The sequence below is a fragment of the Gossypium hirsutum genome, chromosome A03, assembly GCF_007990345.1.
Source record: "Gossypium hirsutum isolate 1008001.06 chromosome A03, Gossypium_hirsutum_v2.1, whole genome shotgun sequence".
Lineage (NCBI taxonomy): Eukaryota > Viridiplantae > Streptophyta > Magnoliopsida > Malvales > Malvaceae > Gossypium > Gossypium hirsutum.
The window spans coordinates 101115746-101133348 of record NC_053426.1 but is presented as its reverse complement, the minus strand read 5'-3'; the positions used below and the strand labels follow the sequence as shown (position 1 = coordinate 101133348).

The 17603-nt window shown below is 33.2% G+C and overlaps 1 protein-coding gene and 1 long non-coding RNA gene across 10 annotated transcripts; one reads left to right on the top strand and one right to left on the bottom strand.

Moving 5' to 3' along the window:
- Positions 1 to 571: 571 nt before the first annotated feature.
- On the bottom strand, positions 572 to 5801 carry LOC107888092 (uncharacterized). 7 transcript variants are annotated; one of them, XR_005917551.1, is made up of 6 exons: positions 5498 to 5801; positions 5342 to 5402; positions 4382 to 4455; positions 3143 to 3900; positions 2670 to 2753; positions 572 to 935 (listed from the first exon to the last, which is right to left on the bottom strand). It is a non-coding gene; the product is annotated as an uncharacterized lncRNA (long non-coding RNA). The 7 variants fall into 7 exon arrangements; XR_005917555.1 differs by having other exon boundaries at positions 572 to 873; XR_005917553.1 differs by having other exon boundaries at positions 3835 to 3900.
- A 3275-nt stretch (positions 5802 to 9076) lies between these two features.
- LOC107887704 (chaperone protein dnaJ 16) lies at positions 9077 to 16543 on the top strand. 3 transcript variants are annotated; one of them, XM_041099973.1, is made up of 12 exons: positions 9077 to 9887; positions 10684 to 10807; positions 11678 to 11760; positions 11855 to 11966; positions 12048 to 12152; positions 13140 to 13190; positions 15055 to 15144; positions 15241 to 15349; positions 15433 to 15581; positions 15660 to 15713; positions 15817 to 16039; positions 16132 to 16543. In XM_041099973.1, the coding sequence occupies exons 1-11, from the start codon at positions 9748 to 9750 to the stop codon at positions 16033 to 16035; spliced, it is 1236 nt and encodes a 411-aa protein (XP_040955907.1). In that variant the 5' UTR covers positions 9077 to 9747; the 3' UTR covers positions 16036 to 16039; positions 16132 to 16543. The 3 variants fall into 3 exon arrangements, with proteins under 3 accessions (XP_040955907.1, XP_040955912.1, XP_040955909.1); XM_041099978.1 differs by having other exon boundaries at positions 9371 to 9887; positions 15241 to 15301; XM_041099975.1 differs by lacking the exon at positions 16132 to 16543 and having other exon boundaries at positions 9371 to 9887; positions 15817 to 16040.
- Positions 16544 to 17603: the final 1060 nt, after the last annotated feature.

Genomic DNA, 17603 nt, shown 5'->3' with positions numbered 1-17603 from the left:
GTTAAACCTTCTACTTCACATAATGTTGGATATAATTTTAGAGCACTTTCTTGAAGTGTCATTTCTAACCTTTGTTCAAATTAGCACCTCGGAAGCAATACTCCTACTAATTTCAACGCCAACGGTCTCGATCTTTTCCGCTAATAAAGTGGCAGCATCATTAAATGAAGTAGATGAAATATGATCACTTGCATCGAAAGTCTTTTTCTTCTTCTTTGAAAATGTGGAATCACCTTGGTTTATAGCTGGTTGCTGTTGTGTGCCTGAAAGATCCATGTCATCCAAAGAAACATCAGCTTCGCATCCATGAAAATCATTTCTTTCTTCATGAGTATTTGTAGTAGCTACATCCTCAGCATCTATTTCTTCAATAATATCAGCGGCTATTTGAGCATCTTTCCCAGTGGCTCGATCTTTTGCGTAGATGGCTGTAAGTTGGTCATAATAAGGGAAACTATGATGTTTGAATTGAGCGGCTTCTTTATGACTCTGAAAAAAAATAAGAATTCATATTAGATATAAGTTTGGTCAAATTAAGATAATAAAGACTTGAAATAATTCTTACTTTTATATATGAGTTCCATACCGCATCTTCAGCAACAACAAGTTGCCTATTCTCATCCCAACCAAAACCGCTATTGTTTTTTCCGCTGAGCATGTCATAAACGATTGACCAATCCCTTTTCAATGTCCTATCCTCGATTCAAGATTAGGTTTAGCCTTTAACTTGGCATCGGGTAAAACTTTTTCTAACATTTTTTCCAACTCATTTAAATAACTGGCTTTAAATCCCGTATCAGCATAAAGGTTCCAACATTGTGCAAGTCGACCATACAGGCAACCAACGCAGCATCTTCTTCTGGAAGCCATTTCCTTTTGGTTCCTCGAGAATTTTGGGAAGAAACATTTGCTTGTGAAAAACTTGACATAATTATCTTAAGGAAAAAAAATTAAACATAAGTTCAATATTATGAATAAAAAAGTGAACACTTTATAAAATTATAACACATGATGAATCAATACAAAATAATTTATAATTCAACAAGTCTAGTACAATACAAAAAAATAATTCAAACACCACCAAAGTTTCATAAACTAGATTCATGAAATAACATAAACGAATTAATGTTTACTACTTTTACCCTAAACCTAACTAATTTCTAAATGCTTGCCATTCATCGAACATTTGGTTGGCTAGTTCCATCCTCCAAGTAGCCCATGCATCTGATGGATGAATATTTACGATATTCGAATCATCGTCATCTATCACATTACTAGGTAATCCTTCTCCCAACTCTGCTTCAATAGGATCAAGACTCATATAGGTTCGAATAAAATTATGGAGCAAACAACAGACAATAATGATTCTATTGTGCACCCTCACAGGATAAAACGATGGACTCCTAAGTATTCCCCATCTAAGTTTTAATAACCCAAAGCATCTTTCAATAACATTACGCGCTGAAGCATGTTTCATATTGAAAAATTCTTCCGGAGTACTTGGCTGGTAACCCTGACGCCACTCATTCAAATGATATCTTTGTCCTCTAAAAGGTGCAAGAAATCCTTCACAATTTGTGTATCCAGCATCAACTAGATAATAACAACTTATAAAAAAAAAACTATTTGTCATGATTAATTTCCCAAAAAAGTATGATCTTAAAGATTTATTCAAAGTCTTCTAATTTTGCACTTTACCATGAGGAACTTTTAATCCATGTTTCCTACTAATGGCATCTCAAAGAACCCTACCATTAGTAATAGAACCTTCCCAACTAGGAAGAGCATAAACAAATTGCATATCAGGTGTACAAACACCTAGCATATTTGTTGCTATGTCACCTTTTCGCGTTCGATATCTAGATTTATCAACTGTTGGAACCCTAACCTTGATGTGGGTTCCATCTAAAGCACCTAAACAATTCTATATCACATGTAGAAAACCTCGAGTTAGGATACTATATTTAAATCTAAGTCAACTAAATTATGTACGAGCTATATATAGAACTCACTCTAATACCTTGAACCATTTCCACCTTGGGTCTGTAGAATTAGCTGTAATTGGCTCTGCTTTTTTAAATAGCACATCTTGTAAGCGTATGACAGCATTTAAAACATTGTAAAATGATCTGCTAACGGTTTCCCCAGACCTATTAAAGTGATGCTTGATAACTCGATTTTTAAGATGATGAGAAATGATATGTAAAAACATTGCCACTTGCTCATCAATAAGCATGTTCCTTGACGACTTCAATCCCCTTAAAGTTTGTAACATCTCACATAGTTTAAAAAATGTAGTTCTATTCATCCTAACTTGTTCAGTACAGGTCTCGTCACTAGCATATACAAGTGTTTTCACATAATCTCGTTTTGCATAAAAATCTAAAATATAGGATCTAATCCTTGGTCTATAAGTATGTAGGCTATGGATGGCACCCAATGTAAGTAAGAACCAACTCGCAATTGTACACAGTTGCAACCATATTGTCACTGCAAGACCAATTCTTTTACGCCTCACACTTTGTACTATTAAAGGCAGACGAGCCATTACTGCAAGATATTAAAATGTTACATATCTTCAAATCATAGTAAAAATGTCACATTTCTTCAATACTAATTTCAATAAAAGTAAAACAAAATCAAAGAATTTAATTGATTAAAGAACTTACAGTAGTTTAGTGAGTACAAGAAGCTCAATTGTGAGTGGAGGAAGCAATCAAGCAAGCCAAATAAGAAAAGGAAGTAATAACGCACTGTCAAAGAAAAATGAACAATACATATTTATCAAATTTCATTCAACAAAATCAACTCTTTGTTTAGCAAATAATAATATCTTGAACATTAAAAGAGAAATTAATAATGAACATCTAATCTTGAAATACATCCACATCCAAATTACATAATTTCAAACTTTGATTTTTAAAATCATTACTATTATTTGAAGGGTTGATTAATTCATATTCATCCATAAACTAGATTCCAACTTAACAGTACAATTTAATTTAATGTGGTTTAACAAAGTAGTATTAGTCTCAACATTGTGATAATTGATTTGCTATAAGAACTTCGGGGGTTATTTTTATTTGTAATAAGATGTAACCGCTGAAGACTAATTGAGATTATACCAAAATATAGAACTTACCAGACTTCAATGTTGGCCTTGTCGCTAGTAAAAACAGCCAAAGATCCATTATGTTCGTCATTAACAAAAGCTTTACCAGCCAAAGTAACCCCATACACTCTTTCACCATCTTCTCCATTAAACGTATGACTCCCAAACATAGATATAACATCCAAGTAGGTAAATACTTTTTTACATTTGAATACACCTAATATTATTTTTAAAAAGTAAAAATATAACTTGAAACTGCTTTTATTTAACTAAATTAAACCATTATTTGAATACATTAATCCTTATTTGACCAATTTAAAAAAATTTAATCATTATTGGAGCACATTCGAAAAAAAATAGTTTTTATTTAATTATTTTAACCCAATTTGAGCATCTCCACTATAAAAAAAAATTAAACCCAATTTAATTATTTTAACCCAATTTGAGCATCTCCACTATAATATTTTTTAACAATTTGGAAACCCAAAAATGCAAAGGACAAGCCATTAAACATTCCTAAACACCATACCGAGATGACACCACCACATCGAAAGGATACAAAATTGATTAAAATAAACTCAAAACATTAAACAGAAAAGCTTATAAAAAATTAAGAGGAAAAAGGAAAAAGAATCAAATTTATTTCAAATCCACAATTCAATACCCATCCATCCATCCATCCATATACATTATTTGGAATCAAGGTAGCAAAGAATGCTAACCGAATAAATGCTGACTGCTTTGCCATCTTCTACAATGATCTCGACTATAGTTTCTGATTGATCAGCCTATTGAAACAATGATTTTTCATCTATAGTTAGCCACATAAGAGACAGTTTGACAATTTCAATAAACTATGGATGCAACTAAACAACATATTGATTAAGGGCTGTACAACAGATTACAGTGATACTGCAACTACCAAGTGCAGAAAATAATCTGACTCGAAAAACCTTAGCATCAAACCTGAATGACTCAAACCCAAAATAACCTGAACTTGGAATGACCCCAACATAAAATTGATCCAAACATGAAATTGACCTGAACTGAAGTGACTAAAAAATTTTATAACATGAATTGACCAAAGCCAAAACTAATCCCACTCACCCAATTGACATATCTACTTGAATGTACTTAAATATGCCACTCAAATAGATAGAACTCAGTCAGCACTTGGTCAGTGAACCCTACGTTCCATAATTTTGAAGGCTAAGGGCCTAAATACATCCTACAAATACAAGAGTAGATACAAAAGGAAAACATATATACCTTGGTGAATTGGCACGTTTTTCAACTGGTTGATTTGCTATACTGGATGAATTACTCCCAGGTTCTTCAGCAGCCTGATATTTAGTCATCAAACAAACAAGTCGGTTAATCCATACCAGCTGAAATCACTGAATGCAATGTTTTCCGATCATTCACGAAAACAAAAATAATTATTAATAAGCCATTCTAAAACCTGATTTCAAGTCTCCAAGTACATAAATCAACTCATTTTTACTTGACACTCGAGAACATGATTGCTTGTAAACATCTCCAAGAATATAAATCAAACTCAGTAATCATGGGATATTAGTAGAGGATTCACATTCAAGGAAATTACGTCCACAATATTACATCTACAAGAGGGAATAAATATCTGAAAGAAATGTACTGGGAGTACTTGGATAATGGGCAAACTAAAGACTGACACCAAGCCCTTACCTCTTAAAAGGATTGAGTGAGCCAATTAAGGCAACAGTAGCAGACAATAAACTGGCCCACTCTCCTTGAAGAGTTTTAGCTCTTACATCTTGCTGCAGTTCAAAGAGGAGTGGTTTCTCTTCATATAACCACTACCTATATCTGGAAAAGTTTTGCCCAGATACCATTTATCCAAGCATCACCTTTTTATGCTTAAAGCATAACTCTTGAGCCAACTACACAAATCTTTTCCTTCTATTTAGCCTCGCTTAAAGCACACTTAAATCGTTTTTCAACAGAAAGCATCTAAACCATGCTTATAATATTTTAATCAACAGAAAGCACAGAATCTAGTTCAAGACATACATATATGTATATTAAATAATTTACTTTTTTTTTCCTTTTAGTTCTCGTCAATCAACATAAGAGAAAATGAATTGATAGTCATCAAGATCAAGCTTAACTTAAGCAGGAAAAATTGGGGAAAAAAATCGAACAAGCAAGCAAAATCTAAGCAAGAAAAATAAGAAATCGAGAGTAGACCTTGAATAAAAGCTAGTATTGGAAGAAATGTAGACCAAAAGTCAAAATTCCTCTTTGTTTCCTATGTACCGAAAAAGAAAAGGTGAATGAAAGAGAGATCCAAGCCTTTAAAACTCTAGATGGACATAAAAAGCCAAAGAAAGGAAAAGATCTAACCTCAGAGCACCCCTTCGCTGAATGTAGAAGAGAACAAGGAAAACAAAAGTGAAACAGAAGTGAATCAGAGATGAAGATGAAAGGCGAATGAATGCTTGACTTGATTTGGAGATAAATGTTGAGGAAGAAATCTGGAGAGAATTTTAGGAAGAAGAGAGGCAGACTATTTTGGTCCAAAAACCTAAACGGTGTGGTGTTGAATAGGTATTCAGACCCCCAACCCCTGAATACCTAAACGGTGAGTTGAGGGAATGAGACTGTAATAGCAATTCCGTGGAATCACCTAAACGGTGAACCAAACAGCTGCTTTACTGTAGCGTGTGGAATTTGGGCGGAATAGAATAACAATTCCATCCAACCAAACGTAGGGCACGTTTGGTTCGCTGTATTGGATTAAAGCTGTATTGGATTAGAGGTGTAATGGATTAGAGGTGTAATGGAATAGAGGTGTAAGAGCAAATCAACTGTTTGGTTGAATGTAATGGAATAGAGGCGTAATAGTAATCTTGTGTTTGGTTGAATGGAATAGAGGTGTAATAGCATAATGGAAAAAACTAAAATGACTAGAATACCCTTACCATAAATTTGTTTTGGTAAATGATTATTGTTATTGTTATTTAAATTTTAATAAGATTATTAATATCAATAATAAATAATTTAATCATATTTAAACATAATTATTATTAAATATATTATAATTAAAATATATAATTTAATAAAATTCTTAATAATCAATATTCTTATATGAATTTACTCAAATCATAATATATGATACTATAAAATATAAATTAACATAATTATTATTAAATATATTATAATTAAAATATATAATTTAATAATATTATTAATAATCAATATTCTTATATGAATTTACTCAAATCATAATATATGACTGTTATTGCTTGTGATATTCTTATATAAGAATAATTAATATTCTTATATATTATTCATGTCTGAATATAATGCTCTCATACAAAATTTTCCAATTCATAATTGTTCTACAATTTGAAAAATGAATCTTTTTAGATGCTTAATTCAGGGCAATGTTAGAAAAGCAAATATCAATTCCCATCATCATGTCAAACCTTTAGGTTGAACAAAAGAGTAAAAAGGGCACTGCAGCTTTAAGATTTGAATTAACAATACAACTCTGATTCACTTTAGCAGTCATTCCTCCCTAAAAACACAGATATGAATGATCAGTCTTAAAAAGAACAACAGCTTAATTTTACTAGATAGAGATTTGCATTCATCAAAATCCATACAGGTCTGGCAACAAAATACCCCTCCCCTACTACTGTCTCATAAAAGGAAAGAGAATAAAAACACCACCTTAGAGTTCCAGAGTAATAATATAACACTGTATAGCTGACATATTTCATAACGTTTTCATCTAAATTACATGTCCAAGGACCATGACATAAACAAATGCCTGGACCATGCTTTACACTGAATAACACGATCGCCCAAATAAGTAGCATTTGATTTCAGTAACTAATGAACACATACAACAGGTACTTCGAGTGCAAAGTTCATGAATTTCTTCATAAGTCCACATCTGCCATTATCACACTTTGTCAGTAGTCAGTTGCCGGTATTGCCATTTCGAATTGCACGACGAAACTCAGCTAAGAAATCCATCTGTGAGCCAGATGAAGGCCCAGTATTGTTTGCTGGGGACATCATCTGAGGAAAAGCAAGTCAAATGCATAAGGAATGGGGACCGTGAGAAGAAGAAGAGGTGAAGGATGAAAGAATACCTGATGGGGAAGTCTGAAATTCCTCCAGGCTGAATCACTAATTCCAGAGTATAGAACTGGTCTTTTTGAAACAAGGAAAACCACAGTAAAAGGAAACAACCATTATGGAAGAAAATATCCATCAATAAACAAGAATGGAAACAAGGTCAGACATAAGGAGAAATAGGAGAAACAAAAAATAGAAATAAAAAACGACATGACAAAGGATGCCCAATATGACACTCCCAAGATCCTCTAAACAACAGGCAGCAAACACAGAACTGCTTGCAACCACAAACTAAAAGAACAAAGATAAGCATATTATGCGAGCAAAAAAAAAAAAAAGAAGCAAAATATGCTATAGCCTATAGGTACATTTCGACATAAAACTTGCTGCCATACTAAAATCCATATCAAATTAAATAACCTACAATTTAAACAATGACTTTGCTCTAGTACTGGGAAATCACATCAATGCATATCAAGATACACACTAAATATACAAGAAGGAAGACATCTGATATTGAAATACCATCAATCTGCAAAGATGATCTCTTTACAATAAAGTCTCTATAGCTATTCATACAAGAATATGTATAACAGCTTCGACTAACAGCTACTATTAACTCCTTAGCAGACTATAATGGATAGCAAATAGTTACAATTGAACCAATTGTATAACAGCTTCGACTAACAGCTACTCTTGACTAATAGCTACTGACTATCCTTAACAATGCAGCAATGCTCGTGCGATCAATCTCAGGCATCCAATAAGAACCTTCAAATTTTTTCATACAAAGAAATACTAAGAACAACCCTCTACTTGGAGAAGCTAAATAACAATTAATCCAAAACAAAAAGAAAACTAAAACTAACAGATGCTCCCTTTTCAAAGAAAAAAAGAATAAACAATAGAAAATTGTATTCCATCTTAGTTAAGGTTATTCATTCAACCATCTGGGCTAAACCCAATTAGAAAAAGCAGAGAAACAACATTTACAAACTTTCCAGTTCCTTTTCCTTGGTTTTCAATGCAACCAAACAGATATTTAACACGAGAAAGAAAAATAATAAGAATTACCTGGGAAGATAAGAATTGAAACTGGTTGTCTTCTGGTTCAATTTTAGGGTATTTTATCAGCCCCTCCATTGATTCTTTTCATTTGGTTTCAACAAAATAAAAAAAATTTCAAGGAACTACAACGAGAAATAAAGATAATGATAACATATATCCGATATTCATAACTCATCACAGATTCGACAGAAAAAATAACTAAACGAGCAGCAAAATTCAACGAAAACGATAAAGAAATAAACTGCTGATAGAAAGGTATTTGACTTACAGTTTTTGTGCGAAACTGAGATTAATATTTTGGATTCGATCAAACAACAAAAATTTGGAGCTATAATGATACAAAAAGAAAAGAAAAGGTTGAGAAGGAGCAAATCGGTTGTAAAGAAAAAGAAAATAAAAGGTGAAGCCTGGGAGGGTAAAACAGGGAGGGTAAACTGAAGGATCGCCTAAACGGAGCAAAAGGGAGGTATTAGAAATCGGTGGATTTCACCGATTAAGTCAGTAATGGTTTAGCCCCGTAATAGCAATACATTGAACCAAACAACGGATTAGAGGCGTAATAAATGGGGCCCACGATTAGGGGTGTATTGGCTATGCCAATACACCCAACCAAACATGCTAGTAGTGTTAAATTTCATCTTTGATTATGCAAATCAAGCTCCGGCCTTTTTCCATTCCTGCTTCTTTTAATTTTTTGAAATATAATTTCCCAATTAAAGATTTTCCTTGTATTTTTCAAAAACCAATCACCATCCCACCTTCCTTCACATAATAACATCATCTCTATATTGCTTTGATTTAATCAAATAAAGTTAAAAAGCTAATAAGGAGTATTTTAGATTTCACTAAAACTACTTTCTCATTAATTTTTTTAATTAGTCGCTAAATAATTATAAATTATTTTGGTTAATTAATTTTCAAAAATATATTTATTAATAAAACTGATTAAAGAAAATTATTTTATTCAATTTTCATATAATTACAATTGTTAACTAAACAAATTAAAATTCCAATCAAAATTAAATCTAATCCTAATGGTAGGATTTGATTTCTCAATAATTTTTCTCCTAAAAGTTACAAAACGAAAAAAAAAAAACGAAAAAGAAAGAAATATTACCATTTCACCTCCAAAATTTCACCCTCCTTGTCTCCTCTCTCTCCTCCGAAGCTTCAGCTTGGAGGTCCCATGGAGTTTCTTCTATCTCTCTGCTCTTCTCAATGCACCTGACTCATTTTAATTTTCTTTTCTTTTTGCCTTTCTTAATCCCAAAAAATGTTGTAGTTCGCTGAAATGAGGTGGAAACCAAAAGGAAAATAATTTTCATTTGGTTTTAGAAATTAGTTCAACTTTTGGATTTTTAGGGTTCCTGATAGGAAAAACTAAACCGAGAAGAAAATTCCCTTATTGTATTTTTTTTTGGTGGTGTTTTTAAAAAATGCCGCCACATCGATCCAAGTCGGAGAAAAACGACGGAATGGCGAAGCATCTTTGTCGAGATCCCTATGAGGTACTTGGAGTCTCGAGGAACTCTACGGATCAGGAAATCAAGAGCGCGTATCGAAAAATGGCTCTCAAGTATGTTTAATTTTTCAATTTATAAGTTGAAAGTTTTGAAATGTTTAAAACTCTCGGTCTTTTTTCTTGAAAGTTTTTAGCAGTTACTATATTATAGATCAGGGTTCACTAATTTGAGCATAGTGATAATTGTTGGTTAATTATGGCTTAAACTCACACGCATACATGGAGTATACTGGGAGAATAAGTATTTAGGACTTTAATCTGGAAGTCAAATTGGGAATGATTATTAGAGCTTGATGAGTGTCTGGGATTAGGTTTGGCGGTTTTGCCCTCTATTGGTAGGGTGTAGGAGAGTCATTGTATCATTACAGACCAAGTAGCTGTCGAGGACTTTACCAGACATCAGATTTTTGAATCGGGTATTTATCCATTTGATAGATTCAGCGTAGGAGTTCTATTTTGTAACGAGTTCAAGGATGGGGCAATAGCACTGGCTATGATAACTAGTTAGTTATCTAGAAAACCGGTCAAACAAACAGATAAACAATTGCCAAAAGTATTCCGAGGACAAAGGTAATTGTGCACCTTGGAAGGGGCTTATTTCCAACATGAACCTAAAGAATTGTTTATTTGCCCTTGACGGTTTCACACTTTCACTTAGGCAAAGAGTTTTAGACAAGGAAAAATCTGATTTGGGACATACTATTCAGGACTTTGACTACTTCTGAGATGGTTGGATTCATTCATTATTTGCATGTTGTTTATTTCTTTCTATTGTACAAATTAAGCTCCTATTATACTCTTGCTTTATTTAGGTTGGTTAGGTATAGATGCTAATCTTGGGCCATTTCAGGTACCATCCTGATAAGAATGGAAATGATCCTGTTGCAGCTGATATGTTCAAGGAGGTCACATTTTCTTACAATATCTTGTCTGATCCAGATAAAAGAAACCAGTATGATACAGCTGGTTTTGAGGTGAGATATGCATTCATGCAGTTAATGTCTGAAGTACTGTTAGGCTAATGGTTATCTGCCCTTGTTACTTGGACTCGTGGGTAAGTTTTAGATAGGGAGCTGACATGGGTATTATCAATGTTTTTTTTTTTTAATATTTCAAGTTTTTGGAGGACTATAACCAAGGTTGTCAGTATGGAATCAGTGGATGTATCATTTTTTTCTGGTACTAGTATGTACCGATGTCAGTGTGTTTTGATGTATCGTTTCGGGTTTATTAATACTTTTTAGATATTTCTTTATATATATTTATAGTCTTATAACTACTTTCTTAAGAAAATGTATATTATATTTATATTCTAGTATATCTGAATTGCATATGTATAAATATGTGTATATGCAAATATAAATTTTAAAATTCTTAATTGAGTATAATAACTTAATATAATATAGTATATTTTATTTTATAATGTAATTATAAAAAGAAAATGGTTAGGACAATTAAAAATAAAAATTTTGTACCAACAATATGCACTGGTACAGGCCTGTATTGGTTGAAACAAACTGGACACTCCAAAATTTTGACCGAAATGGAACTTAAATTACTTGGTACTAGTTTTGGGCGAGAATGGTATCGACTTCCATGACTATAAGCCTATACCTAGTTCGAATATGTGTCAAACACGGGTATTCTAGAGAAAATGAAGAGTTGGAGTATCATCGTTATCTGCAACTTTCTCTCTGTTTCACTCATTCAGGTTGTACACAGAGGCTGTTAAGAAGTCAGTTGTTCCATGCTTCCGCTTATTAACACCATCGTGCACCATAAAATGTGATTTTATTGATGAATCATGGAGTTTTGTCGATCATGATATTCTTTCCTTTCAACAGGCTGTTGAAGCTGAAAACCAAGAATTGGAACTAGATCTTTCAAGCTTGGGGGCTGTGAACACCATGTTTGCTGCACTTTTTAGGTAACTCCTTTTATATTATTTAACATTTCCAACTCTCCTGTGCCTTTATGAGTGCTATGCATTGGGTATGTATTTAACTAATTCCTATACATAGTAAACTCGGTGTGCCTATTAAGACCACTGTATCTGCGACTGTCTTGGAGGAGGCACTTAATGGTGTGGTCACTATTCAGCCACTTCTACTGGGGCAACCTGTTTCTAGGAAGGTGAGGTGATTAGATTCCTGTTCTTTTCTGGTACTTTATACTGATTTTTATGCAGTCACTGAACTTATTGCACCTTTACAGGTTGAAAAACAATGTGCTCACTTCTACTCTGTCGAAATAACAGAAGAGGAAGCAAGAGATGGGTTTGTTTGCCGAGTACAATCATCTGATAAAAGCAAGTTCAAGGTAGATATATAATGAGTCAGAAACTGGTTGGTTCAACTGCATCTGCGTATGCAAACCTTTTTTTTTTTTTTTTTTGGTGGGGGTTGGGGTGGTTGACATTTATAGAGACCGAGATTGATTTCATTATTACCATACCAATGAACAAAAGTTGAACTGTATCCATTTTGAGCCTTTGGCAATATGTGGTAACAGTAAAAATTAAGTAGCCGTGACATTTTTTAAGAAAAGGGATTTAAACAGGGAGAGTACATTCCTTTTTATCACATTAAGAAATTTAAGGTTCCCCTTCTCTCCACCATAGAAGACAGAAACCATGCCCTGTGAGTGCTTCATTGATTTAGGATATAAGATTTGATTTATTGAGAACAATTGAAGCATTTACTTTAAGTCACAGATTTGATTTAGGTATTTCATCTCTTTCATGGTCAATTGACGATATTTAGTTAAGTACCAATGAATAGATAGATACATCTTTGTTCTTGATAATTTTATTGAGGCATGTGCTTGTGTTTTCTTTCTATAGTTTTAATTTGCGGGCTAGGGCAGTAGTTTTAATTTTGATATTGATTCCAGTGTCACTGCTTCAGTTTAGTTTGAATCAGATTACAAGCAAGTCTGGTAGTGTTTCATTTGAGTTCTATTGAAACCCTTTTATTAAAATAATAATTTATGCTTTCAGGATCCTTATAACATTTAACTTTTGTTGCATGAGTTGCTAAGAGCTGCCTACTTTATTGAGATCCAATGGGCAATCATATTGGGCTTGTTCCCCTTTCAAAATATTTTGAAATAAAAACATATACTACTTTTATACTATATACGCTATTCTTATGTATTTGTGTCGACTGTACTGCAAAAAGAACACGTCACTAACTAATTGTCTGGTTTACCAGGAGACACGAAAAACAAAATGAAGTATAATATTTTATCCTTTTCTGGTGGATCAATAATTACTCATTGTTTTCTTAATGGATTGGTTTTGTGCAGCTATTGTATTTTGATCAGGAAGAGAATGGTGGATTAAGCCTTGCACTGCAGGTAATGTGGTCCCTTCCTTCCCCTTTCTCTTTCTAGGCTCTGCTTGGTATGAAGGATAACGATGTAAAATTTGATAATTTAATGGTTAAGTTATGAAGTAGGAAAGTAGTTATGAATCTTAACTATTTGATTAACAAATTTTCTATCTTCATTTTTTCCATTCTTCATACCAAGCAAAGCCTTAAAGTTTTTGAGTTATGCACTTTTTGTGTACTGTTGCATAGCAAGTTTCTTCAGATGAACTATCACTAAGTCTAGGGCTGTAAATGAATTGAGCTTGAACAAATGGGCCTCTTTTCGTGTTCATTTGTTTATTTTTAAGTTTGTTTGTGTTCGTTAAGAATTTCAAAATTTTTGTTTGTGTTCGTTCGCTTAAGTTAAACGAACATGTTTGTGAACATTAAACGAACATGTTCTCAAACATGTTCATGAACATATAATTGAACATGTTCACGAACAATGTAATAAGAAACAAACCAACAATAAATAAACATATATATATATTATTTTTTAGATATAAACTAGTCAAATATAAATATTAATAATTATATTATAAATAAAAAGCATACAAACCATAATATAAGAACGGACCTCTTTTCATGTTCGTTTGTTTATTTTTAAGTTTGTTCATGTTCGTTAAGAATTTCAAATTTTTTTTGCGTGTTTGTTCGCTTAAGTTAAACAAACATGTTTGTGAACATTAAATGAACATGTTCCCAAACATGTTCATTAACATATAATTGAGCATGTTCACGAACAATGTAATAATAAACAATCCAACAATAAATAAACATATATATAGAATTTTTTAGATATAAAATAGTCAAATATAAATATTAAAAATTATATTATAAATATAAAAGCATACAAACCATAATATTTTTATTAATATATACTAATGGAACAATAAACGAGCTTTAAATGATTTATTAAATGAGCTTTACACTAACAAAGACGAGCTTGTTCATGAACATAAATGAACTGAGCAAACTTTGTTTGTGTTCAGTTCGTTTAATAAATGAGCCTCAAAATCTTGTTCATGTTCATTTATTTAGCTTAATAAACAAACAAAAACAAACAAAAACCAAACTGTTCATGAACTGTTCATTGAACGCTCTGTTCATTTACAGCCTTAACTAAGTCTTAGAATCTCCAAATTCAATGCTCTTCTGTTCTGTTTCTGCATAACATGTAGATTTTCTGTTTCATAAACTGCTATGTAAAGTTAATTCTAGAACAATTTTAAGTCTTCTCCCTTGACAATTTTGAGTAAAGAAAAAGCATCTCTAGACAACAACAGTTGATTTTTGATAAATTATTAGGACAAGTTTCCAGAGAGCAGGTTGGCGCAAAGCAAGCTCACAATTCATAGAACTTTAGGCCTTTCCCCCATCATCTGCAAGAGAATTCTGTAAAAACCATCTCTCTTACCTTTGTGTTTAATTACCTCTTCAGTTATATGCTCCACCTATCCCCTTTCAGAACATTGTGGAGAATTAGGCAAAACTGTCTTGGGTTTTGGAACTGTAACAGATTGTCATACCATATTTATCTTCAGAAACTTGTAATCCAATCCTTTGTCTTTTTCTCACTTCATGTGTTTATTCATTTCCTCTTACCTTCTTTTTCTTTCTTAGAACTGTTTGGTGCTTTTCGTGCAGTAATAAAATGTCAATATACTTGGTTTGTCTGGGACATGGCTTTGCTGTGATCTCTTATGGTGCTTCTGATAAGAAAATTCTATTTTTAATGGAAGCATTAGTAGCATAGTTGTTTAAAACTTTAAGCTCTTGGGCCTCATTTTAAATTGTGCATATGTTACTTATCTGTCTGTTGAAGGTAAGTTTGTTTCTTTTTGGTGTAGGAGGACAGTGCAAAAACAGGAAAAGTTACATCTGCGGGAATGTATTTTCTTGGCTTCCCTGTCTATCGCTTGGATCAAACAGTCAACTCAGTGAGTGACTATTTACAAATATGACATAGTTGGACTTCAAGTTGAAGTTTGATCTTGTTGTCATCCTTAATCTGGTTTTGACATGCCTCACTGCAGGTTGCGGCTGCAAAGGATCCAGATACAGCTTTCTTCAAAAAACTGGATGGATTTCAACCATGTGAAATAACTGAATTAAAACCGGGCACACATTTTTTTGCTGTTTATGGTTTTTCCTTTGTTACTATGCCCTTCAAATCTCCTGTTAGTTGATTTGCATGCATGGATGAAACTCACTACCATTTTTTCTAGGTGACAACTTTTTCAAGAGTGTAAGCTACACTATAGAAGCTATTTGTACGGCCCCTTTCATAGAGGAAAAAGAGAACCTTAGAGCTGTGGAAGCTGAGATTCTCTCCAAAAGGGTGGAACTGTCAAAGTTTGAAACTGAATACAGAGAGGTATCTGCTTCCACAAATGTGGTGTGTGTGCCAGTATTTAACTTTTGTTCTTGTTGATATTCATGTTGATTGCTGCAGGTCCTGGCACAATTTACAGAGATGACAACCAGATACACAAAGGAAATGCAAGAGGTGAGATTAACTTGTGGGAATTATGAGTTAAGCTCCGTGAGAATTGATATTCATAGGTGAATGGATAAATTTCTTGGACAAATCCTATATGCGGGTTTTGCAGATTGATGAGCTTCTCAAACAAAGGAATGAGATTCATGCTTCCTACACGATGATTCCTCCAAGTAAGAGAAGTTCAAGTAGGAACAGGAGTAAGGGTGTCTCCAGGGAGGCCAAAGAAGGTGAAGTGAGAGACAGGAAACATTCTACGAGAGATAGAACTAAGAAGAAGAGATGGTATAATATCCACTTAAAAATTGACAAGAGAAAGCAGCCATGCTGAACAGGTACAGTATGGGATTTGTTTTCTAAGAAAAGCTTGCCGCCCTTTTTTGATGAATAGTTATGATTGCTTAAACCGTGCGAAATGTTATATCAGGATAAAGAAGTCTGCACAAATTACAAATCATCAATTTCTGCACCCATCATTTATTGCAGTGGTTCAAGATTTGTGCGTTGATCATGATGTGAAGAAGATGGTTAAGATAGAAGTTAACCATTTCTTCAGCACGTCAAGGATGACAGTAACTCATTGTTATTGTAAAATTCTTTCTTCTTCCTTTTTATTTAGTTTTTTTTTCTCTGGGTCTTATTTGTAATTTATCCGCTTGTTCTCAACAAGAGCACTTGTAAGATTCCCCCATTGATCAACACTGTGGACTTATCAGGGCGCAGGACGAGGTGGTAGAATACACTCCCTGCCCAAACCCGACCTATTGACATCCCTCACCAGTACTAAATTTTCTCTCAACTTCGAAGATGATTACTTATCGTAGTGTGGTTATGTAGTATGAAGAATGTTGTTGTGGCATAGTATGAGAAGAAGCCAACTAAGGCTAGATGAAATACAGTAATGAGTTAACAAAATATAGTTTCAAGGAAACAAAACCGTCAGATTCTCGAGTGTAGTTATTTTGACTTCTAAAATAATATCAAGGGGCTTCATTGGTCGGCCAAACGAGGTTATTCCATCATACAATCCTCATTTAATGTAAATATATAGGTATTATGCACATCGCAGGTGGTTCCAGTAGCCAATGATTAACGGTGGAACTGCATTGAACTTGCGTGACCACATAACGACCACGGCAAAAACTTTCGGCTTTCAACAAGAAAAAAGCTTCAATGGACTTGGACAATGTAATTTGTGCTTTAAAAGGAGGCTTCCAATAGGTTTAGAATGTAAATCTCAGCATATGCAACACTTAAACCTATCTAATCCTTTTTATTTTGTAGTTTAAATCCTATCCTATCTAATCCTATTTCTCTATTTTCTTTTTCTTTTTTTTTTGGAGGGGGGGGTGGGGGACGGGTGAAATCCTATCTATGTTTGCAAAATTGCTGTTTAGAACCGAACATTGTATTATCCTCTCTATTGTTTTATTTATGTATATAAAAACGTAGCATAAATTTGATCAAAGGAACTTTTCACCTGCGTATTCTTGTTTGATTCAAATGGATAGTTATTGTTTGTGTTTTGCCCTTCATTTATTTAGAGAGGGGATGCCGGAGAAAAAATGGTTTATACAATATCTGCAAAACGAGAGAGGTAGATCACCGTAAACATGGGAGATTAGAGGAAGGGGTAAAATAAAATAAAAATCGCTTTTTTTATGTACGTATCTCTCTCGAAATATATACATACACATTACCCTTTATGATCAGAATTTTATATAGTTCTACTAGATTTTGACACAGAAATTAGCGAGTGACAGAAAAAAATACGATAAATTAAATAAATACAAATTGTGGTCTGAGGGAAAAAAATAAAGTTATTTGTTGAGTTGGTTTAGTTTTTAGTTTTTATCAAGGGTAGTTTCTTATCTGCATTTATTTATTTTAAATAAAATT